Genomic DNA, 26,957 nt, shown 5'->3' on the forward strand with positions numbered 1-26,957 from the left:
CCAATTAACGTAAAACCCAAAAGAGCTAAACATCACCCAAAAAGTCTCAGCTACACTTGTGGAAAATGTATTACAGTTTCACGATAAAAACATCATCAACAAGGTAAAGTTAGCTTACTATCGCTATTTTGAGCGTAAAATTGGTGACCAAGACAAACATCGACCTTCACGTGTATGTTGTGCAATTTGCACATCAAGTTTGACTCAGTGGCTGAATAAGAAGAGAGAACGTATACTGTTTGCACTTTCCTTGACAGGGTGTGAACCCAAAGATCGTCCAACTGACTGTTGTTTTTTCTGGACTAATGTGTTTGGGTATTCATACAAAACTAAACAACACATTCAATATCCAGATACTGTAATTACAATAAAACCAGTACCTCATGAGGATGGTCTTCCAGTGCCATGACCATCACTGAATTGAGAAACAGAATATTCATCTTGCGAAAAGACAATGAATCAAGATCATTCTCTTCATCTAATAATTGTATTCCTGTGACACCTCAAGATAAACTGCCTCATTTTATCGCACAAGAAAAGGTTAATGATATAATTCATGACTTGTCACTAGCAAAGCAACTTCTTGACTCTCGTTTACAGATATGTAATTTACAAGCTTCAGATACTTCGTGTTTCTGCACAAATGTTGATGAACTAATGAAAGATTTTAGAACTGAATATTATCTTCAAGAATGAATACTTTTTATTGGCTCATCTAAAATTAGTCTCAAAGTTGTAACTTTTACACAAGAGGAACACAGACATCGATTCCTGTTGTTCACGTAAGAAGTGTGTGTGTTTTTTTCTTATAGCAAAACCACATCCGGTTATTTGGTGAGCTCCCAGAGGGGAAACGAACCCCTAAGTTTAGCGTTGTAAACCCATAGACTTACCGTTGTACTAACGAGGAACTCACATGGAGAACGTGAAAGAAACTTTTCAAAGCAGTCAGATTACACATTCTTAAATGCAATTTTCAATGAGTAAATAAAGTTATTAGCGAAAACGTTATTTTTCACGGTAGATATGAAAATATTTTAATAAATCCATCAAAATTCATAAACTATTCTAGTCGCCAGTAATTTTCAGTTACATTTTATAGTAACAAATAAGAAAGACTTTTTGTTGCCCAGTTTTATTGGTAATAACATAAAATATTTGCATCATTATTTATATTTGCATGCTTCCTACTGAGAATTGTTTAAGTCCTTTATTGGAAATGATAATTACATAGAGTGTTGTTTTAACATTTAGATATAAATGATATATATATATCATACGGTCTATGTAGATTGAGAAACGAGGGTAAAATTTTTCCATAGTGTACAGGACCCCATATTTCTTTAATCCAGAATATAAATTAGTAAATGAGAATATTTTGCAATTACTGTGACACATAAGGAAATATAAAACTATATATAGTCAGACAACTGCTGTGGTCCCAGTTACATCCACTTCACACAGCAACTATATAGCCCCAGTTAATTCATTTTGCACAGCAAATATATATATATATATATATATAGTCGGATAACCGCTGTGGCCCCATAGGGCCACTTTCTTCCTCTTTCATTCTTCGCGTGGCTAATGCTCACATTATTCGGGAAGAAGGAAGAGGTTAATTACTAAGTATCTGATAAAAATCTAACATTAGTTTAAATATATTTATTTTTAAGTTGTTATGCACCAAGTTGTTCTTTGAAATACTTTTTTCTTCACAAAACTTTCTGCGGATATAATAAAATGTTCTATTTACCGGGACTTTATTGAAAATGTTAAAAGTTTGGACATCGATATATTTTTGGAATATTTTTAATCGATAAATTAATCGTATTTTTGAAATACTGTGTCGTTTAAAGTTCTCCCATAAATTTCACAATATTGTATAAAAACGAGTTACAAGTGTTACACCGATGGTGCGTCGCAGTAAATATTACCGGTATATTTAATTCACAGTGAGATCTTTACTGTTTGACGAATAACTCTGCTACATCCAGAGTTATGGCTAGAAGGTATCGTTTCAACCCTTTCCAACGAAAGAAAGTCGTATATTCTAACATACTTAAAACGGTCCAGAAACAAAAGACAAAATATTTCGATAAAACACTGCACAGCAGAACATATAGCAGTTTTTGTCGTTGTTGCTGTTGTTTGTTTTTTTGCGGTGATAGATGCGAACCATGAATTCAAAGTTTGGTGTGTTAACCATTGGCTGCTCTCGTTCGAAGAAAAGTAAATGCTCAATTAACCTTTATTTTATTTTTACATTAACAGAACACCAGCTTTTAGAACTTTTTACTTGTAGTTTTGATATGCTCACAAGAAAAAGGAGATAAAAATACGAGGCAGTTTTAATTTGTATTAGATGTATTACAGTTTTGTTGTTATATTTTTGTCATATAAAATTAAACCTCAAAAATATTCATACAGTAGTCTATTGAGAGTTCTGAACAAATTACGTACTACATTGTTTTTTTATTCCTTTCTACTATGGTGTCTTTAGTATTTTAGAGGAATTGTACAGACCTGTGGTTGCCATATTGGACTACAGCTCGGAAAGCCCAGAGTTTTAGCCTGCGATATAACGCATAACATGCCTTACATTTCCAGCTGTGGGCGCGTTATAAAAGTGACCGCCAATTCCGACATTTTATTTGGGGTACCTTTTTAATCAACAGTTCTAAACATGGAACAGCTATGTCTGACATTTAGGCTTAGCGGTTTAACCACCTGTCACATAAATCGTTGCTCTGGTTAAAAATACCAAAGGCTTACTGTGTTTGTGCTTTAATGAGCAAGGTTATACAGTGTATTGCGCATGTACTTGACAGATCATGCTCTTTCTGAGCAGAATTATTCAGTGTATTGCGCATACTTCTCAGGTTCATACTATTTCTGAAAAGAATTATTTAGTGCATTACGCATACTTGACAGATTCACGCTATTTCTGAAGGTTATAAAAAAATGTGTTGATGTCAATAATATGTTTGTCCAATGAATGGTTTTAATTGTAAAATGTACGTATTTTAAGTTTAACAAATATTTAACCCTTACCTTTCCTCGTCTACTTCAGTTGTCTGTATCAGCCTTGCATGGGGTTTCGAGAAATTCTCAGTTTCCACGTGTTTTCTTTTCACTGTATGTTCATTATCAGATCTTAGAAGCGAAGAATCGGCTGGTGATGGAGGAGGTGGTGTGGGAGGTGACTTCCCCCCACCCTTCCGGTGTTTGGGGCGTGACCTTTCATTTTTGTTCTGTTTTCCGCATTTCTTTCTTTGTTTCTGTAGATTCAGCCTGCGGCCTGTATCTCGCAGCTGTAGTTCGTGCTCTAGACGAAAGTCTCTTACATAGTGAACAGGCATGTTGGTAGTGGAATTAAAATAAACTCTAACTAAACATTTAGAACATTCCTCGTCAGTTATTGTCGGACACAAGACGAAAACTCTGTGATAGTTCTTAGCAAATTTCTTTGCTACCTACATTGTAGAAGGCAGACTGTAATATATTGTACTCCAACTTGTCTCTAACATGTTGTTCATGAAGTTTTTTTATATTTCGCGAGTAATTAGTTTCAATAAAAGGGTGTGCAGGTGTGTCGTTGATTCCAGCCACGTGCACTACAGCGAAGTAGTCGTGCAGCGGCCATGAAGAAAATACTATGTTATTTCGTTTAATTCTCAAACATGAATATATCTATAATATAGTTCATTCTATAGGTATTTAAACCCCCTTCCAACGGTGCATACTAAAGAGAAGTTATATATCTAAGAATATCCTAATTTTAGCCACAAATCATCAAGCTTCAAGTGCATAAAATTATCACATCATGGTGCACTGCAACGCCCCCAATTGAATAACATGAAAAGCTTAGCCACGAATGTGAAGTTACCATAACATTTAGGAAACGCATTTGATATTATACTTGCTTATTGAAACGTAAGTACATAGTTTAATTATTAAATCATTCACATCATATACTCACAAATTTCACGCACGTTTTTCGAAGTTGTAGTATTTACTCCATTTTTAGTGAAACTACAATGGGAACAATAATAATATGGGAGTAAGGCCAACTTTCATCTTGTTCTATAAGTATTCACCTAGGGAATTATTGGAATATCTTTTATTGTGTAGATGTTCCCCCAAGCAAAATTACAATCATTTCTAGTAGGTAATATTAAAAATATATACCTTTATTTATGATAATCGTATATTAACAAAACCTCTGTCATTCTTAATGTCTCTATACTCTAACGACCTTAAACGTTTACACAGTCGAACGATCTCTAATATCGTCACTTTAAACTTTCTACACAATTAGCTGCAACATTTCTTTGATCTAATTAATTCAAATATATCTACGCTCTTATACAACTTAATATATTGACAGTCTAATTAATTATATTCTCTCCAAACTATCAAATTCTAATATTTCTATAATCTAAAGAACTTCAGTATCTCGATTTAACTTCAACATACCTTTACTATAATAAGCTCTAATATCTCTACAATCTAATGAACTCTAATGTCTATACACTGTAATGAAACATAATGTTTCTACGATCTAATGAGCTTTAGTATCTCGACACTCTAATGAAATCTCTAATATCGGTATACTCTGATGTCTATACACTCTAAGGAATGCAAATATCTGTACATTATAATGAAATATGATATCCATGTTCTAATTAAACTGAATACAGGAACAAATGTGTTTAGTACAAACAGATATGTTTAGTACAAACAAATGTGTTTAGTACAAGCAGATATGTTTCAGTGAAACCTTTATTTCATAAAGTTGTATTTACGTCGATAATTATCGTGTTTGTGTGAAACATGATACTACATTCAAATCTGCAGGTCGTTTAAGACTGCATACTTTATATTCATATCTTACGTTTAATATAAATATCATTATTGTTACCCCCTCCCCCAGTAACATCGTGGTTGTCAGAGCACAGATAGCTCATTATGCTGCTTTGTGCTATATTCAAACAAACAAACAGAAATATTATTGTTTCAGAGTAACAAAAACTGCAAACCATAATATAAATTCATTACTTAAGCTGAAAAATAATTCTGCTGCTAAGACAATGAAATACATATTTTTTTCTTAAAAAACAATGTGAATATTGAAATTACTTTTATCGATAACTGTTAGAAGTGTAAAATAATAGCACTGAGGTCAAGTTATTAGATATGGGGTCGAGATAAAGACCGAGACCTGACATACATTCCAAGACCAAGATCAAGACGGGATCTAACATGAATTTCAATATCGAAATCTTGCCCAATAAATATTATAAGCTATGCATTCAAATATAAACATCCCAACAATAGCTTTAATCGTAAACACTTTGTTATAGTTTTATTCCGTTAACTTAGGAGTACAGATTACAAAGTAATGTTCAACAGTTACTTGAGTACTGGTTTAATATTGATGGATAATTGACATACGTATTTACTTAATCGCTATTAAAATTCAATGAAGATTTAAGAATAATTAAACTCACTTTTTATAAGGTTGAAGTAAAGAAATGTCATTTAAATATAAATGACAAATTTTTTAATTGACATTCAGTTAAGAATAAGCAAGAATTAAAGAGATTTTTGTTTAATTTCTGTTTATTATTATTAACTTTTAACAATAATTTCAACAATAACTGGTGACTAAAGATCAACAAATAACAAACACTTACTAAGAACAGTGCATTCAACTATCGTAAATGTTAATTATGAATAATGATTAATTAGATATTTTGCACATTATCAAGAAAGCAAGCCACCTACAAGGGTTGTAACATTATGCATCTCTTGCAGTCAACTTCATCTAAAGAAATGAAGAAAAACAAAACGAAATGAGAAAACAATTCACAGTAAGATGTAAGATTACGTTGAACAAACACTTTAAACTTTATTGGTAAGGGAAAAAAAAGTGAATGAAGAATATTACAAATTGAATCCACTACCAGAGAAGTATATATTTTTAATGTAACATAACATAATGTTTAAGGACAAGAAGGGATCTGTTGGTCCATTTCGTATGTCAATTCTTCTAACCCAAACTAAAACTATTAAATAAAAAAAAAACAGCTCTTATAATTCATATATTTATCAAGTTTTTTTTATTAAACTCATTCAAATTTGCTGCCTCCATAACATCTGAAGACAAGACATTCCATAGGTCAACTACCCTATTTAAAAAATAATATTGTCTTAGCTGAAGACGACTTTTACCCTGCCTAAATCCTCTAGTGTCTCCTAGTTCTACAATTTTTGCTATTAAGTATGAAAAATGTTGGTGCATCGTAAACATTTTTATCTGTTTTAAATTTGGCTATTTGGAAACACTAAGCAAATGTGAAAATTTGTTCAATATTGTTTGTTTATTTGTTTTTTAATTTCACGTAAAGCTACACTAGGGCTATCTGCGCTAGCCATCTCTAATTTTGCAATGTAAAACTAGAGGGAAGGCAGCTAGTCATCACCACCCATTGTCAACTCCTAGGCTACTCTCTTACCAACGAATAGTGAGATTGATCATCACATTATAACGCCCTCACGGCTGAAAGGGCGAGTATGTTTGGTGTGACAGGGATTCAAACCTATGACCTTCAGATTAGGAGACGAGCACCTTAACCATATGGCCATGCCGGGCCTTCTTTCAGAAAGAAAATGGTAGCCGCAAGTAAAAAAACAGGGTTGGCTCACAATGGTTTAACAGATAAAATTAAAGAAAAGAAAGCATCACAAATTTAAGAACTTTAAATTGATTGGTATTATAGAAGGTTTGGAAGATTATAAAAGACCAAGTAAGTTGATAAAATAAGAAATTACGACTTCTAAAATGATGTATGAGAAAAATTTGGCTGAAAACATAAAAACTAAAAGTTATAAATAAATCGGATTTAGTCTTAAATGATACAGTTAGATGTTTCAGATAAAGGTTTAAATTTCTAGAGTGTCCAAAACACTTACAAGGAAGACTGGAGACATCATATTTGAAATTGAAATTAACTTTCGAAAGTTAAATGCTGACAAAGCACATATAATTAAAAATTAAGTTTGCTCTTTAATAAATAATTTTAACCCCATAGACAATAACAAAAAGAATATTGAGGTTTTGAAGAGTTTAAAGCAAAGAGTATGGTTATTTGCAAAGCTGATACAGGGAGAAAACTGTAATTATTAATAAAAAATATTACAATTCTAAAATTTAAGAACTGTTGAAACAAGGTGCTAGTATATAAAAGTTAATGATATAAATACAATTCAAGCAAGTGTTAAAGGAAAGTGACGCTATATAACGTTAACACCTCATAAAATGCATTTAATTATAAGTAAGTTTATAATGTCTAGGCTTTTAGCCTCGTTTAAAATTAATAAAACTGGGGACAGTGTTAGACCTCTTATATCTAATATTAAGATTTCAACGTATATTGTAGTAATACTGTTGTCGATTTTTTGAGGAACAAAAATAAATACAAAGTAAAGAACTCATTAGGATTTGTTGAAAAAATTAAACGCTTAATACTAGATCAGGATGATATTTTAGTGTATTTTTATATTGTTTCACTGTTTACTAAAGTACCTGTTGGAGAAAAAACCATTAAAAAAGGGAGATTTCAGCTTTAGAAATAATTGTAGTTAACATTTTATGTTTTCAAACTAACAGTAGAATTTATAAAAAGAATGAAGGCTCAGCTATAGGTTCTCCTTTATTTCCCTTATCATGTGATTCTTTCATGGAAAATTTTGAAACTGAAGCGTTAGAGAATAAAAAATCCGAAAGTTAGTGACACAGTTCTTATATTTCGGCATGGTAAAGAGGATTAGCTAAATAACCTTAATAGCATTGACATTTCTATCCAGTTTATATAAAGCTGGAATAAATCATCCTGTATCTTTTTTTATGTTTTCATGCAGGCAAAATTGGAAACCACTGTTAATCACATTTTCTGTAATCACAAGTTATCACACTAAATCTCACAAAACGAATGTTGTTGTTTTTTATTGTGGGTGTGTCTGCTGTGTCTACGGAGGGAATCAAAACGCTGATTTTAGCCTTGTAAGTCCGAAGACTTACTTATTCTTAAGTTGACATGATATTAAACTTATGTTGTAAGCAGCAAAATATTAATGTATGTTTTGGAATTTCGCACAAAGTTACTCGAGGGCTATCTGTGCTAGCCGTCCCTAATTTAGCAGTGTAAGACTAGAGGGAAGGCAGCTAGTCATCACCACCCACCGCCAACTTTTGGGCTACTCTTTACCAACGAATAGTGTGATTGACCGTCACTTATAACGCCCCCACGGCTGGGAGGGCGAGCGTGTTTAGCGCGACGCGGGCTCGAACCCGCGACCCTCGGATTACGAGTCGCACGCCTTACGCGCTAGGCCATGCCGGGCCTCAAAATATTAATAACGAGACTAAAACTAAACTAACGTGGCAGGGGTTCAGTTTAGAGAGAGAGAAATCAGAAGAGTTCTCTCTCCAACTGGGGTGTTCAGGAACTTTGTAGTTCCTCTTCGTCCCCTTTCGTGGATTGTTATTAAGATTAAGTGGTGTTTTTTTTTTATTATTATTATTTTAGTAAATTAATTATCGTTATTATTCTTGACTTTTTGGGTGGAGAATGTCTCACTAAATGTTATTTTGGGTGGAGGCAAAGGCAGCAGTGGAAAGAAAAGCCGGGACCTGTCCCGAAAGGAAAAAGTTGGGCAGATGTGAACATGAATGTAATTCATTCAAATTCAGATCAAATCAAACGGCCGATTCTGGGTCTGGCAAAAAGGTTGCCTAGGCTGGGATCTAGAAATCCAATGCCTGAAGATTTTGATGTGGGGGGAAACGGGAGTGCCCCGAGAAAACCCACTTTCACACGACAGGCGCCGAAAGTTTTGCCTGTCGTGTGCCCTGTACCTGAAAAAAAAAGGAATACATATTAATAACATGGATTTTATTTATTTAGATTCTTTGTTGAGTGGATTGTGATTCTTGAAATATGTTGTAAGGTGATATGTATTTTGTTGGTGCACTTGATAATTTGTGTAGTGATGCCGTTAGTTTGTTTCTATTTTCTGCTTTTAGATAATATTTGAGAGAAAGTTCTGTTATTCTATCTCTTATAGTTGGTAAATTACTAATTTGGTGTAGATAATTTGTTGGCGTAAAAGATGGTAAACTGAATGCGGATTTTAATATTTTGTTTTGTTGCACTTGGATTTTTTGGAGTGTGTTGTTTGACATATTGTATATTACTTGACATCCGTACTCTATTAGTGGACGGATGTAAGCCTTGTATATTTGTATAATGGTGTTCGGTGCGCATTTCGATTGTTTACCAGTTATAGTCTTTAGATATGAAATCCTTTTTCTTATTGATGAGTGTATATTGTTTATGTGTTTTTTCCATGTTAGTTTTGTGTCGAAAGTGACGCCAAGGAATGTGATGTTTTTGCTCATGTTAATGGTTGTGTTTCCAAGTGATAGTTTTATTTTTTCTAGATTTTTTCTTTGCTTCTTTAGTTTTCTATAGAAGGCGATTGCTTATGTTTTTGTCGGATTTAACACGACCCTCCACTTGTTGCTCCATGTTGAGACGTTGTTTAGTGATTCTTGTACGCGAGACATGGCCATTACTGGCTTTCTGGAGGTGCTCCAGATTGCGATGTCGTCTGCGTATTGTGAATTGTGTGTGTATGTTAGATTTGGAAAAGTTATGTCACTGACGAAAATTATGTATAGAAGTGGAGAGAGGACTGATCCTTGGGGCACTCCTGCCGTTATATTAAATAATTTGGATGTGGTTTTATTGACTTTTACTTGTGCTGTTCTATTGGTTAAAAAATTTGAAATCCATTTGACTATCGTAGGATTTATTTGTAGGTGATTTAGTTTGTATATGATGGCGTTGTGCCAAACGCTGTCGAATGCTTTTTTGACATCTAGGAATACCCCGATGGTTACTTGATTGTTGTTGTAAGCTTTGTAGATTGATTCGGTGAGTCGTGTGAGGTGATCTGTTGTTTGTCTATTTTTTCTGGAGGCATTTTGAGATTCTGGAATGATGTTGTTTGATTCGCAAAAATGGAGGAGACGGTTGGAGATAATTCTCTCCATCAGTTTGCCAAGGCAGCTTAACAGACTGATGGGGCGGAAATTATCTGGATTTGTTCTGTTAGTTTGTTTCTTGGGGATCGTTGTTATGATGGCTTTTTTCCACGTGTCAGGGTAATACCCGGTCGCTAGTGAAATGTTCATGATGTTTGTGAGGTGTTGTAGTAGGAGAGTGGAACTTTTTTGAGAATAATATTTGGTATTTGGTCATGTCCGGGGAAGTGTTCTTCAAGTTTTGATATTAATCTTTAGTTCGGATATGGTTATTTTTCTATTGATTGAATTTGAGTATGCTTCTAGTGTCTCTCCGGGAAATCCTGGTGAGAATGAAGCTTGGTTTGTATTTATGAAGTTTTTTGACATGGTGTTGGTGTTGTGTGTCGAAATCTACTGAGTTTAAATCGCTAAAAGCGGTTTGTAATAGTCAGCTAATAAGTCAGCTTTCTCTTCGTCCGTCCTTGCGATTTTATTGTTGTGTGTGATGTGTTGTAGCATGTGATTTGTGTTTTTGTCTGAAGCAATACTCTTGAATTTTTTCCAGAATTCTTTTGGATTGTTCTTGGTTTTTTCTAAGTTTTTGCGAGATAACGAGATATTTTTAATTAAGCATATAGCAGTAGAGAGAGGTCTTGGTCCTTGTATCGTCGACAGAGCTAGTAAAACTATAAAAAAGAATGAAAATATTAAGTTAAATATTAAGTTATACGTGGTTTATCTTATCAAATAATGAAAACAATATTAGTAAACAACAAAATATATTTCCGATATATAGATCGATGAACGAGCATTGCCAAATTCTTAATGTAGCTAATACATACAGAATAGTATGTGAATATAAAAAAAGCTTATACATGAGAAACTGGGGTAAATCTAAAATACAGAGCGAATGTTAAAAATGGTAAAATTGTTATTTTACCATCAGCTGAACATTTGATTGAAGCAAAACATGTGATTCAATGGACAATAATGTTATTTTAACACAACCTGAAAATGTTATTAGTATGGATATACGAAATCTATTGAGATAATTATACTTAAGAAACATAAGTTTAAAATATTAAATAAGGATGATAAATCTGATGAAAATGTTGTTGGCAAGTGGAGTGAAATTCTTTAGCTTGTTTCTTTTGAATTTCACACAAAGCTCCACGAAGTTATCTGCGCTGGAAGTCCCTAAATTAGCAGTGAAAGACTAGTGGGAGTGGAGCTAGTCACCACCACCCACCGCCAACTCTTGGAATATTGTTTTATCAACTAATAGTGGGATTGACTTTAAAATTATTATGTCCCCATGACTGAAAGAGCTAGCGTATTTAATGTGACGGAGATTCGAACCAACGACCCTAAGATTACGAGTCAGTTTGTACAGAATAAACTATAATTCACCCTAAATGGCGTTATTATTTATAGATTAGCATTTTATAGTAACTTACAGATTACCTAATTAGGATGTTAACACTTTTATCAATGATATAAAACCTTGGTGCATATAAACAAATGAATAAAACGAGTAACTCTAATCGGTGATATAGCTTTGATTTCACTCAGACACAAGTTGGAAAGTTTACTTGACCACATAAACATATTGACACAGTATGATTTATACAGAATATATATATATATAACAAAATTTACAATGAAAGAATTAGAATAAAATGTTTTAACACAGTTTGATATTTATCATGTTAACACCAAGTTAGGTAATATTAATATAACAAAGGAAGTGTACGAGAAATATTTATACAAGTATTCTACTATATATATTATAAGTTATTAGCCAATACTTATGTTAAAAAAATCTAAATATGTAAACAGATATGTAGTTAAAATTATGAAATACATGAATAGAAATGTAGTTAAAATTATGAAATACATGAATAAAAATGTAGTTACAAAAGAATTAAAACTAAATTAAATAGATTGAATTGCATAAGAAATATTATTTGCGACTCATTTGTCTACGAGAAAATACCAAATATTTTAGTGAAATAAGAGAGACTGTGATTTAAAAAATTAAAATAAATGTGGATCACAGTTAGTTTAAACGATACCTTATTAGAAATATATCAAGCTTGAAATGTATTTAGAAATAATACAAATAACTCATTGTATAAAATTAACTATAAGTATTTAAGTAATAAAGTCACTAACTTAACACACAAAATCAAGAAATAAATTACTTTACTATCGAAATACGCAAAATTGAAAATTGAATTTAATAATGACATAGTAAATGAACTAATGAATGAAAATAAGAAAGCAATAATAAATAAAATGTTATAAGCAACACGTCTGTTAATTTGGATACTTCCGATATAACAAGTAACTTTATTATTTTGTAACTGTTGTTCAATGTATAAAACATCAATTCCAAAATATATGAACTGGGTTGATTGAATACTAAACAAAACTAAAAATCGCTCATGCTAAACATTCAATTTCAGACGAAGAAATTTATGAAATCATACACAGATTAAGTGATTAACAACCTACTAGTAATGATAGCAATACACTAAGAAAGACTCAAGTATGCAATGATATTTTTCTCACGGTTTCATTACCACTAATAAGTAGGATCACTGGGCAGGACGTTTTAAACACTGTTTATCATTTACAAAATCGTTTTAAAAAAAGATATGAGTAGTTGTTACAAAGCAAAAGCTTTTCTAACAAAAATTTACAAATTAATTCAAAAGTTCTTAGCAAATACACTGCTGTCATATTTAAGTAAATACTGTTAGAATGTGTTCTTTGACTGAATGGGTTCATTTGCATTATTTGGTAAAAGTATGGTCAGGCCCAGTCCATGTAATGATAAATTTTCAATACCATTTGCTTCAGGTACATTCATTTCGATGCAAACTGAAGGCTTAGACTGACAAACAAACTTTTCAGTATAAACTCTAAAACTACTAAACCACTGTAGCGCTAACACCCAAAGAAAATTTTCCTCCATTAATAACAAAACACACAATAACTGTTCCTTCCTGCAATGGGAAGACCCTTAACTAACCCTGATGCAAAAATAAAACAATAAATTGTCCATTCACAAAATGTTGTTTTTCTCTTCTAAGATCTATGATATGGAAAACAGATTACCTCTTATTCTGTGTTATTGTTACTTACAGTGTTTTGGACAAGGGGAAGAATGATTCCTAGAAACTTTGCCCAGAGAATCCAGTAACTCTATCATTACTGATTCTCTTCCCTGAATATGGTCTCAACAGGAACCCTATGCTCCTTTCCAGGTTTACGTTCCACTGACAAGATATTCTCTGAAGTCAGCCAGTTGGCAATTTTTTCGCCGATGTATTTCCAAAAATAGTCACAGTGAATTACCTGTGGTTTCAACCGCCTATCCTTTTAGATTCTGTAAACACCATTCATAAATTTTACCAACACCTGCTTATCTTTGGAGTTCATCGTTTCTTGCAGCACGATGTTTACAGCCACATCATGTCACCTTAATGCAATCCAATTTTATCAGCATTAACATCACAGCAACTTCAATTTTATTGCTAGCGGACTTAAGTCTTTCACCTACAAATTGCATCTTATTTTTCACATCCACGACCCTTCAGTTAACAAAATATACTTCAGGATTAGCCAGTATTTAGTTCCACCGTGCACGACCCTTCAGTTAACAAAATATACTTCAGGATTAGCCAGTATTTAGTTCCACCGTGCACGACCCTTCAGTTAACAAAATATACTTCAGGATTAGCCAGTATTTAGTTCCACCGCGCTCTTGTCACTAGATGTAGGTTTAGAACTAATAACACCTAGGAATATATTTCATTTTTGATGGTACAGTAACCAACTCCCCTGTTGTTACTGTAAATTCGACCTCTGGAGTACATAGGAATTTCCTGGTCATAAGCTGTAAAACTATTTGAAGCTAGCACAACCCCTCATCCACGTCTGTGCATAAAGACAGTTTACAGTATGCAGTCTTTCTGTGTATTAGCTATCCAGATATCATAACATGTAAAGAAGCTTCCTACATTAAGGAAAACTCCTAAGTTTCCTCCTGCTGAAACTTTATGCTCAGATCAATTCATATTTTTCATCATTGTTGAAACCAAGTTCCATCTTTTACTGAGAACTCGGTAGCAACATATTCCAAGGTTTCTTATCAATAAATCCATCGACTCATGGCAAATTTTCCTCAACTAATGAGCACAAGTTACACCTGATTAATGTAGATTCGAATAAGACAATCCAGCACAGTGGATACTGGTAAGTTTGTTTACTTGTTATATTTATATTTCACTTAGTTATTTGATTGAACCAGAGTTATAAGCTAAGAACTAAGTTTTATTAATGTGTTATCACGGAACTTCTTCTTATGGAACTTGAAGAAACAGGTATATAGCAGTTAAAACAAATGAAACATATATAGTAATTTATAAAATATGGTATACGTAAGGTCCTGTTTAGGCCAGATATTGTTTGTATGTCATGTTATATTCCCACTGTTTGCTGTATTTCTATGCAAACGAATATATTTTGTAATTGTGATGCCAATAAAGTTCAAATCAAGTACATAAAGGGTGTAATATGGCAGACACATCTGTAAATTTAATGAAAACAAAGCTAATGTTTGTATCTCAGGACGGCTGGTATGGGTATTAATACTTTTACTAATAAATCAGAAAACAACGTTTCGACCTTCTAAGTCAAATTCAGGTTAACAAAGAGGAAGTTTGCAATTGACCGTTACCGGGCACATGTCTTAGAGACAAAAGTATAAACAGGCACGAAATTATAGGGGGCGTTGCAATTAGATGTTAGGATATTAATTAATATAGGTATAACTGTGTTCCTTTATACTGGTTTAATTTTGGTTTTAACTGTTGTATGGGTAGGGCTTCTTTGATCTTACGTGCATTTGTTTATATTTGTTTTCCTACTCAGTATCTGGGTGTTTCTATAGTTATGTTGTGTTTATTTGATTTGCAGTGTTCAGAAACGTGTGAAGATATGTTTTGTTTTGTGTTCTTTGAATCAAGTTCCCATCTTTCTGCTTGTTTCTCCAATATAGAAGTCGTGACAGTTGTTGCATTGTATTTTAAAATAATGTTGGTGTTGTGTTTATAAGTGTAGTTTTTGCATAGCATAAACTTTAGTTTTGTACCTAGTTTTTGAATAAATTTGGTGTTTATATGCAAAAACGGCTCGTTTGGGCTGAGAAAACACTTTACATAGAAGAGCGAACAACGTTTCGACCTTCTTCGGTCATCGTCAGGTTCACATTTTTGTTATAGGAACTAATCTGATTTTCCCATCGGCTATAGAGGAAAAATCCGTGCAAGTAACGAACGAAAATAAACAAGTCAGGTAATTAAACACGCTTCCAAAACGTATACTTGATCAGAGGCTTGAGTGAACAAAAAGGAATTGAAACTGACGATGTGAACCTGACGATGACCGAAGAAGGTCGAAACGTTGTTCGCTCTTCTATGTAAAGTGTTTTCTCAGCCCAAACGAGCCGTTTTTGCATATAAATTTCTCAACAAGTGGGTTTCTCGTCATCACTGGAAATTTGGTGTTTACTAGAATGTTGTGTTTTGTTATGTTTTTCCAAATGTTGGTTATTTTTTCGCTGATGTCGAGAACATGTGGTATGCAGCAGTATAAGGTTTTGTAGTTTGTTGTATCTTGAGGTTTATTATCGTTTTTTTTGTTGTTGATCTAGGTGTGCGTATAATTTTTAACAGTTTTTGGAGAAATTTGATGAAGTGTTGTTTTATTTTGTTTATTTCATCGTCAATTTTATCGGGTTAACATAGTTTTATGGCTGTGTTTACTTGGTTTCTTAATATGTTGAATTTTTACATATATATTTCTCTACAAGTGGGTTTTCTCGTCATCACTGATTATGTTGAGTTTTTGTTTTATTTCATGTGTTGAGTCATAGGGAATGTATATTCCAGCATGGGTGATTTTTCCGTGGATTTCTGTTTTGAATTGTGTATCGGTTCTTGTGATCTTGAGATTAAGAAATGCTATTTGGTTAATTTTTTCCTGTTCACAGGTGAACTTAATGTTGTGGTGTGTCGAGTTAATGTGATTGAAAAAACTAAGTGAGTGTTCTGTAGATGTAAATCCAGCAATTGTATCATCAACATATCTGTACCAGTATAGTGGTGGGTGTAAGGCTGATTTCATCGCTTGTGATTCAATCTGTGTTATAAGAATGTTGGCTAGAATTGGCGACAGAGTATTCCCCATACTTCGGACATCAATTTGTAGGTAGTTTTGGTCAATGAACATGAAGTTAGTTTTGGTGGTAGTGGATTCTATAAGGGTTGTTAATTGGTTGCTGGGGGTGTGTATCAGTGGGTTGGGGTCTTGGATATATAGTTCTAAAGCTATCTTGGGTAGAAAAAGGCTGCTACGTTCTCTTCTCAACAGAGATCAGTTTTCGGTGGCATCACACTATGAATAGCCAAACAATGTAAAAATGTAATTGTGATACACACCATTCCACCGCGACTTTATAATGGCTGTAATTCTCTCGTGACTTGATGTACTGCACATTCAAAATTGGTTTAATATAACGCACTCAACCTTCTACACGTATTGTGAACATTAATCCTAAAAAAAGATATCAGAATATAACCTCTCCCTTGAATAAGAAAACTGAATCAAATATGTTTAATTGACATTTTTATTTTGTGAGAACGACTGAAGTTTCCAATACGATTTATACCTCATAATCAATCATGCGGTTTGCGCCAAAGACCTATTAAAACCTCCTTTGAGAACTTCGCCTATTTCACTGGTGTGTCATCGCAGAATATTTTAAGTGTCGACGACTGAAGTACATGTTTCGCCAGTGTGTCAATGCTCCAAGTCCGAGATTTGATTTTCTCCACAGTGAACAGAACACAGATAACATTAGTTTTGTGCTAAAACAAACGAATCTTCTTAATATATATATTTTATAAACTCAAGAGATGAAACTAAAAAAATTCGAATAGATTTTATTACTACTACAAAAGTCTCCTTAAAAAGAACTAAAAATGTGTGTGATGTCATAATATGTCAAAACAACTCGCTTTCCCACCCAAAGCAGACCTGCGAACCATATATCCATATTCAAACATTAAACAAAAATACTAATTAAAATTATACCCCACATACCGTTCTTAAAGCCATGAATAACAAATAAATATCATCAATGAAATCAGACGCTTTTATTTTTAATTTCCTAAAATTGTTTAATTCGGATTCGAGGTCATCTTGTGGCTCTGTGCTGAAAACAAAAATCAGATATTTAAACAATGAGAAAGCAAGTTTGAAATATTCTTAATGCCGCATATGCGTACATATCTACTTTAAATTTAGTTTATTTGTGTCCTTATAGCAAAGTCACATCAGGCTATCACCTAAGTTCACAGAGGGGAATCGGACCCCTGATTTTAGCGTTGTAAATCCATAGACTTACTGCTGTCATAGCAGGGGGCATTTAAAATGTAAGGCTGTAACGATACGGAACTTAAAGCGAAATGATCTACACACGTGTATGAGTGGATACTTATGAAACTGTTTGTTTGGAATTAAACACAAAGCTACATAATGAGCTATCTGTGCTCTGCCAACGGGTATTGAAATCCAGTTTCTGGCGTTATACATCTGTAAACACGCTGCTGTGCCACTGGGAAGATAATAGTGAAACTGGTTCCTCTTATTAATTTACACATAACTTGTGAAATTTTAAAATGTCACACTTTACTAGCTTAAAAATATGTTACGTTTAGGGTAAAAATATATTGAGCTATCTGCTGTGTCCACCGGGATAAATCGAGCCCCAGATTTTAGTTCATAAATTTATCGCTGTTCCATTGTGAGTTAGGGATTTTGTTTTTGCAGTGTAGCGTTAGTTGGTGGAATATGTAATAAGCATCTTGAACTTAACAATCTGATGGTCACGGGTTCGAATTCCCATCGCACCAAACATGCTCGCCTTTTCAGCCTTGGAGGCGTTATAATGTTATGGTCAATCCCACTATTCGTTGGTAAAAGAGTATCCTAAGAGTTGGCAGTGGGTGGTGATGACTAGCTACCTTCCCTCTAGTCTTACAGTACTAAATTAAGGACGGTTAGCGCAAATAGCCCTCGTGTAGTTTTGCGCGAAATTAAAACAAAACAAACAAAGAAACTTAACAAGCAAACCTCATCACCATAAGCGTCAGTTTCGGTTTAGGTGAAATTTATGCATGTAATTACTGCTGTACTCCTATTAATTTTAGATTTCAAAACTAAATATATTATGAACAAGAGCTACATATGCCTGAAACTATTCATTGTATTTCGGGCAACGTGAATCTATATTGGACAACCCTAACACCACCCAGAACCAACTGTGTTCTACTCTTCTCAGATTGAACAGTGCAATTTAACCATCATTGTTATAAGTTACCCACGGTGCCAAAGTGAGAAACAAAACTGGTCCATAGTCCGGCACGTTGACCACTAGGCCTCTCTCTCAACCCTGGATAAATTAAGTACCTCTACAAATGCACACATCTTCACAGTCAGAATTATACACGCTTTTAATATTCACATATTCATTCTCTTTTAATGTTTATGATTCTTAATTATTAATTCATTTAGTGGGGGAGACAGGGGCTCGCTACCGTACAAACAGATTGTTAAGGAGAGCTCTCTGCTCCCATCTCTAATTTTGAATTAACATCCAAAGGGAAGTAAATCGGCCACAAAACTTAGGAACAGTCATTTCACCTATATTCGTTAATAACGTTCGACCAATTTTACTCGTATCACTTAAAAATTAAAATTTGGGCTAATAACACAATATTTTATAACAAAATCAGGAAATCCAACCTAAACCCTTAAATATTTACGTGCATAAAATTAAAAAAATTCACGAGTTTACCATGATAATTATTCACAAACTTTACATGTGGCTATTTCTTTCGAGGAAGGAAAGATGGTTCTATTCTAAGTTCATTTTTTGGAAATTTACGGATTTCACCCTTAGCCTCAAAATATATATTGAGTAACGTTTATTACACACAATATAAGCTACAAATAACGTTTCTCTTCAATCGAAATGTGCATGCTCTCACGTAAAACCAAGATATTTTCATTTGTTGCAGTTCATTATTATTACATATAATATATACATTCAATAATTACAACAAAACCTAAAATAGTATAGAAGCATACACACTATAGGTGCATCAATATTAAATGTCTTAATATATTATTTCTTTGTCACACTTATTTCTTTATTGGGTCATCATTATGAAGCATTAAAAAGCTTTATTTTCATCGTGACAAATTTTTTAATTAAGTATAGTCCCTATATATAAATATATACACTAGGATTATATTTTCCATTGCATAATAACTTATAAACCAACATACTTTCATTGTACCAAATATATTCCACAGATGGCGACAGCAGCAAAGGAAATGACCCATATCCTCAAGATTCGGCAACAACGAGAAATCCACGTGCACAACATTTCAGCAGACTTTAATATCATTTTGAAATTCGCAAAACAAATTTCCATAACTGATTTTAATTCTTTGTCAAAGTTAATTTGTACGAATTAATATCTGATGTACGTCTGTATCTTTTTCCGATTATATAGATTTAGATCTACATAAATGAAAGCAATATGATCAAGTCTTAAACCAAAGAGCATTTCTCCATCGACGAAAGTTCTAAATCAGATATTGTACAAGCCATTGTTTACTTCCCAAAATACCCTTAGGATATCTGATTTTATTATACGTGTATCAACTTGAACAAACAATTACGTACTTATCTTTGCAGAACGTTTGACAATAATGTAAAATTAACATTAATGTTTTCAATTTCTCATTACATTTCTTTATTTTGAGAATACATTATTGAAAAATCGTAGAACTCTGAAAAAATGCCCTATTTAAATATTTTTAGTGACTAATGATTATCAGTGTAACACTTCTCTTGGAGTATTATGCAGTGGAAAAAAAATGAAAATATTCCATCAGTTTCTGTTTTAATTTCTGTGTTAATGTGCAAGTGGTTTCCCTAGGATTGTGAATGGTCTAAACACATTATGTGGTTTATACTTGTACTATTTGATTTGATTATTTGAAATTAAGCACAAAGCTACACAATAGGCTATCTATGGTCTTCCAACCATGGACATCACAACCAGTTTCTAATGGTGTAAGTTTACAGACATACAGCTATGCCACTGGGGGACTACTTGTAAAATCAAGAGAAAATATGTAATTACCAAAATAAAGTAATAACACAAAAATAACGATCTAGAACTAATTTGCGGTACTTAAAATACCAAAGTTCCAATCACCTTTCTAATCATTATTTGCTTCTAAATAATGAATCACTCAAACTCAATTCTTTCTTTCCCTTTTTGGTGTGATTCATAAATCTTTTAATCTGCCAATATGGTTCAGAATTTATTTGCTTCAATTTGGTAGCTTTGTAGCTATTACAGCTATGCAAGTTGATCAATTTCATACCATCGATTTAGGAGATACATCATGAACAAAGATTCCAATTGTTACAGAATTACACTAAAATCACTAAACAAGTTACCTGAAAACCTCAAAAAATGTAGAAAATATGAATTTTGGTTCAATGTACAAATCTCAAATCCCACTACTTTGAACCATTTTAATTCATTTCTGAACAAGCATACAAGGATGTGTTCTTATGACTGTTTTTACAGGATTTGAATGATAATTCATTAAACTCGAAAATCTACTAACACTGAATAATTAAAAGCTCTTCAGAAAAGCTTTTATCCCATGCTATTACAAACTCAGTATACAGAGAATGTTACAATCTATGCAAAATTAAACATTCTTGATTATTTTGTTCACAAAAAATAAAGGAAACCAATAGAATCTTGTTCTGAATATTCTACTTTTACTTTCTTCTATACTAAACACTCATCTCAAAACATAAAATTTTTCACTTCATCATAAAGAACCAACACCAAAGCACCACCTGTGCCTCTCAAAATATTAGAGAATGCACCCTTGAAGAAGGCTGCTCCACCTTCTGTTTTACCAATCTTCACCCAACAATCAATGGTGTTCTTGTACATTCTCTGATCTTTGGCTCTTCCACTTTGCATCATCATACGTCGCCTGACAGTATCAAAAGGATACGACATAATACCTGCAACCGTGGTCACTGTCTGTGCAATCAACCAAGAGATTACGATAGGTGTGTTCTTGGGATCAGGCAACATGCCCTTTGCTGTGTCAAAGAAGCCGAAATATGCTGCACGATAAATAATGATGCCCTGAACAGAGACATTGAAGCCTCTGTACAGTCCAATTATACCATCATGCTTAAAGATCTTTGCCAAGCAGTTGCCCAAACCAGTGAACTCCCGTTCTGTTGTACCTTTTCCAATGTCAGCAGCTAGCCTGGTTCGGGCAAAGTCAAGAGGGTAGACAAAGCAGAGAGAAGTTGCACCTGCTGCTCCACCACTGGCTAGATTACCAAGAAAATAACGCCAGAACTGGGTCTTCTTGTCAACTCCACCCAGAAAAATCTGTTTATACTTGTCTTTGAAAGCAAAGTTGAGGGCTTGTGTGGGAAAATATCTGATGACGTTTGCTAGGTTTCCACGCCAGTAACTTAAAAATCCTTGTTCTTTTGGAATACGAACAAAGCAGTCGATCATTCCTACAAGAAAATTTTAAAAAACACTTTTTATTGCATAAATCTCAATAATTATAATTAACCATCCTGCAGGATTCTTGTACAAAATTATTTTCACTCTGTAAGTATTGCAAACTTCTAGTTGCATGTTAACAAATAATGTATACAAGGACAAGTTAAGTAACATTAACAAATACATGAACTTAAGCATTTTAAAGTCATATATTTTAACTTCTAAAACAATACGATTTGAATTATTAAGCTGTTCACAAAACACACTCTCATAATATACCACACAGTTAGAAAACACAACCTTGAAGAAAGGTGCTTTTAGCAGAACAATTATTAAATTTCATACTATAAAAATTGACAAAACAAAATCACCACTATACATACAACAAAAATTTAATATATTTTGGACTACAAAGTTAGTGGATTGGTCAACTTGTTCAGGAAGATATTGCACCAGCAAATAGACAAAGTTTTCATCAATATTTCATAGTTACTGCACTAGTATAGCTTAATATGTGTCATGCATATATGAAAAAAACATGTACCCCAATTTTTATATCCAGCACAACCTCACTTCTCTTGCCAAAGCTGTTGTATACATTGATTAGACGCACAACAACAGAACCAACGGTAACCCAATACTAAATAACAGCTCGTGATTAGATGCACGACAACAGTACCAATGGTAACCCAACGCTAAATAACAGCTCGTGATTATACAGACTACAACAGTACCAATGGTAACCCAACACTAAATAATAACTTGTGATTAAATAGACTACAACAGTACCAATGGTAACCCAACACTAAATAATAACTTGTGATTAAATAGACTACAACAGTACCAATGGTAACCCAACACTAAATAATAACTCATGATTAAATAAACTACAACAGTACCAATGGTAACCCAACACTAAATAATAACTTGTGATTAAATAGACTACAACAGTACCAATGGTAACCCAACACTAAATAATAACTCATGATTAAATAAACTACAACAGTACCAATGGTAACCCAACACTAAATAATAACTTGTGATTAAATAGACTACAACAGTACCAATGGTAACCCAACACTAAATAATAACTTGTGATTAAATAAACTACAACAATACCAATGGTAACTCACCACTAATTTTTTAAGGCCTTATGCCAATGTTGGAATTTGAAACAATTTCAAAATGTGCACAATTAAAAATACATTTTGTGTTACCATTATTTATTATAAACATCAAATTCCACCTAATGAATAAGTTTTAAATGTGTTTGATATTGTTGACACTAAAATCAATAACACCAGCAGAACACTAAAATCAATGCATTTTTTTATATACATAAAAATGTTGGAAGTGAATATTCTTGTAGAACTCAATTGTTTGCATAAACCATGAAATTCATTCACAAAATATTTCTTGCTCCAAATTACTGAAAAATCTACTGGTAATATAATTATTTTCCTACAATATACAAGTTTGATCATGTTATGCATGTTAATAAATCATATATAGACAACAAAATGGAACAGAAGAAATTCAGGATGGAAAAACTCAACTTTAGGCCATTTTAACTTATTATTATTATTTTATTATTTTTAAATAATAACACAGCAAATTCTAAGACACGAGTTCTACTTTTTCTACAAGTGAGTTATGAACAATTTAAACTTAAATACTTGATTTAGTAAGTACTAAAAATTCACCAATGTGACAACAATTTCACAAGTTGATTTTATAAGGAAAGTTATTATTAACATTTGAAAACTTAAAAGTTGAAATGGGTTGCAAGTGCCTAGTTCACAGTGCATCTCATCTACACACGTAGCTCAGGAGGAAAGGACAACTGGGATGCTTTCCATATTTCATAAATTATTAATTGGTTTCAAAATTTAAAAAAAAAAACAATTATACTATATAAATGTAACTACTTTCGTCAGTATAAAAATTAAAATACATGAATTAAACTTAGAAACATACTAGTTAGCCTAATTACAACTATTGGTATTAATTCTAGCTGTAATAGTGTCTATCAGTATACCGTCTAATTAATATATTGTATAGTACGTATCCGAAATAACCAGTATCACTAACTATTAACATTAGGCATATGCCTATCGGCTAGAGCTTCATCACATCATTTCGCACAACTTAAAAAAACATGGCGGTAGCATTCATTGACTACTCTCCATAAGTCTACTCACCTTTATAATGTTTGTCCGGTGAAATCTGTTTAGAAGCATGCTGTACTTGGAGAAGTAATTTTACACGTTCTATAGGTGCTACAGCAGTTTTAGATATTGCTGCTGCGATTCCACCAGCCAAAAAATCTTTCGCAAAGGACACAACATCAATTCCTGCCATAGCTGATAGTTATACCTAACCTATATTAAAAATGGAGAAATGAAATTTTCATTTACTTTACCAATGACTTCATTGGTCGGAAAAAACTGTGAATACTATAAAACACTACAAAACTACAAATATTTGACTAATGTCAAATATATTACTATATCTAAATTTAAGAATATATTTAATGTAGATGAATATGCAGGAATATAACATTTAAAAAATCTAATACAAAACATTTTAGCCAATCACTGCAAGAAAAAAATTCAACCTTTAATTAGAACAATGTAGCGCCCTCTATCACACTTCAATAAGTGATAGGCAGAATATAACTCATTAATTAGTCTGGCCATCCAAAGTTCCAAGAATAAAACCTGTAAAAAAATATTTCAAGGGACTTTTCTATATATAACTACAGACAACTAGTGCAGTCACAGTAATGTTGGTACAATAAAATATTAATTATAGAATAATTACCTACAATACTGATGTCAATATGAATAATTATGATAGAATTATTTCAAATCATTCATACTTTAGATGAATGTTAATGATTTCTTTCCTTAATCAAAATATCAACTTTTGGTTAAAACATAAAAAAAAACTTTGTAATAATTATCTGAAGTTCTGATAAAATAATCACATAAGTTTCATATAACTACATCATGAAGAAATAAAATGCCTAACAAAAAATTTAGTGAATCAAATCCATGTATCAAATAAGTTAAAATTTTAAGTATTTATAAGTGTATCGAGCAATATAACGGCTTTCTTTGTTGGAGATCTACACACACACGTATATATAGACTTTGAGAATTTAAAGAATACTCAATGAATATATATATTTTTTTTAATACAATAAAACTCTGACGTTTTCCACTTGAGGGTCTGTTTTCTGTTATTGTTGACTTCTTTGTGAAGGCAGATCCATTTATCGAAAACGCTAAAAGTATTAATTATGACTTATCAAGCTTTTTTTTTTCTTATCATGAGGAAATGTTATATCGTATGGGGAAAAATTTCTTTAAAACTGTTTCTTAAATGTGTTGAATTTTTTACTTAATCTATTTTTAGTTTAATACTTGCTTATATTTGATATATCTTGAGGAGTCTGAGTGATATAAATAAATATTTTGAATGAAACCACAAAAGTAAACATTGTACACTTGTTGAAGTATATTTATAAAAAACCTTTTAAATTTAATCGTTCTGTGGATATGTTAGACTAACCTGCTTAAACTTATTAAGTCGTTAATCAGAAAAAAAGAGCCTATAGACATATGACGTAAATGAATAAGAAACGGAAAATTTTTCTTTTTAACAATTAGTTATTTGGAACATTTACAAACTTCAAGCGTGATTCACAGTTATATACTTCATGTAAATTTTCAGAATTATAAAAATTTCTGGATAAAAATGTTTATGAAATAAAAGGGATAAAATAAATATCAGTTCTCAAATTATATAAAGACTGTGAATTAAAATATAATATTTTAGTAATTAATGAGCTACATATTAACTTATAGGGTTAACAGTACAAATTCATCAGAACTGCTAATTACTACCTAAACTTCAACAAGGATATTAAATCGTTCATTTTCTTCGATTGTACGAAATACACATACCTAGCGAATAAGCATTTTATTGATACACCTCACACGATGAAGTTTTTCTATCCTCTTCATGCACTGTCTCTCATCTCTGCTCCATTGACTCTACTTGATCAACTGCACAGTTTGTTTCGGCTTGTTGGGCAGTAAGCACAGATTCCTTGAGGGTCGATGATCATTTTTGAGACCGATCTTGATACCTACAGCTAAATAACCTTTCGTGTAATTACAAACAATTTCCAAGCCTAGTCTATAAAATGTGTTGCACATGTAGTATGGGAATGTACTATACATTTTCCAGCGTTTTAGTTTAAAATAATAACTTTCGAAATTATTTTGTTTTTCATAGTTTTCCAATTGGATCACAGTCGTGTTCAAGTGGGTTACTGACTTTAAATTTCTGGGCCTACCTGAGTTAAGTGAATATTAAGAAATCTATTTTGACTTATTTTCTTACAGGACCGTTTTAGTTCAAAATAATAACTTTCGAAATTATTTTGTTTTTCATAGTTTTCCAATTGGACCATAGTGTTGTTGTTTTGAATTAAGCACAAAGCTACACAATAAGCTATCTGTGCTCTGCCCACCACGGGTATCGAAACCCGGATTTTAGCGTTGTTAGTCCGCAGACATTGCTGAGCCACTGGAGAGCCCACAGTGTTGTTCAAGTGGGTTACTAACTTTAGATTTCCGGGCCTAACTAGGTTAAATGAAGATTATGAAGTCTCTTTTGACTGATTTCCTTACAGAAACCAACTTTTTTTTAATTGATGAGCTGAGTTAATTTTGTCGGTAATCAGATGATAGTTGTAAGTGGACTTGCTCTTTATCTTCACTGCCTGTTGGCCATCTGCTCTAACTGCCATCAAATGCTATTTTCTTGGGTCAGGTACTTGATGATTAAATTATTTACAAATTGAACACAGTATTGGGTATGAAAGAAAACAGATTTTAAAGGAATTATGCAAATTTTACATGGTGTGTACAGTTGCAGAGTTACCTAAAGTTATATATTCTCAGGACCATCACTAGTCAAGAGTCAATGGGCCAGATCCCCTTTAATGTGGCAAATCCCAAAACTAATGCTGTCGATTAATCTAATTTTACTTTTACTATTGATATGATCCCATTTATCACTTCTCTTCCACCCCAGTTAAGAAAAGCTAGAACTGGTACTGCATAGTTTTCACTTTTCCTTCT

The 26,957-nt window shown here is 32.7% G+C and overlaps 2 protein-coding genes and 1 long non-coding RNA gene across 3 annotated transcripts in view; 1 reads left to right on the forward strand and 2 right to left on the reverse strand.

Moving 5' to 3' along the window:
• LOC143234227 (potassium voltage-gated channel protein Shaker-like) overlaps positions 1 to 3,491 on the reverse strand; it is a 188,428-nt gene extending 184,937 nt beyond the window's left edge. The window contains exon 1 of the mRNA XM_076471427.1: positions 3,055 to 3,491. Coding sequence (XP_076327542.1) covers positions 3,055 to 3,362 — 308 coding nt within the window. The 5' untranslated portion in view covers positions 3,363 to 3,491. The remainder of the gene's footprint in view (positions 1 to 3,054) is intronic.
• A 136-nt stretch (positions 3,492 to 3,627) lies between these two features.
• LOC143234233 (uncharacterized) lies at positions 3,628 to 20,027 on the forward strand. Its single transcript, XR_013018538.1, has 3 exons — positions 3,628 to 3,936; positions 13,249 to 14,359; positions 19,547 to 20,027. It is a non-coding gene; the product is annotated as an uncharacterized LOC143234233 (long non-coding RNA).
• On the reverse strand, positions 19,139 to 25,910 carry LOC143234230 (ADP,ATP carrier protein-like). The gene is made up of 3 exons (XM_076471432.1): positions 25,773 to 25,910; positions 24,003 to 24,182; positions 19,139 to 21,812 (listed from the first exon to the last, which is right to left on the reverse strand). The coding sequence occupies exons 2-3, from the start codon at positions 24,160 to 24,162 to the stop codon at positions 21,070 to 21,072; spliced, it is 903 nt and encodes a 300-aa protein (XP_076327547.1). The 5' UTR covers positions 24,163 to 24,182; positions 25,773 to 25,910; the 3' UTR covers positions 19,139 to 21,069.
• Positions 25,911 to 26,957: the final 1,047 nt, after the last annotated feature.

Source organism: Tachypleus tridentatus, chromosome 12 (genome assembly GCF_004210375.1).
Source record: "Tachypleus tridentatus isolate NWPU-2018 chromosome 12, ASM421037v1, whole genome shotgun sequence".
Classification (NCBI taxonomy): domain Eukaryota; kingdom Metazoa; phylum Arthropoda; class Merostomata; order Xiphosura; family Limulidae; genus Tachypleus; species Tachypleus tridentatus.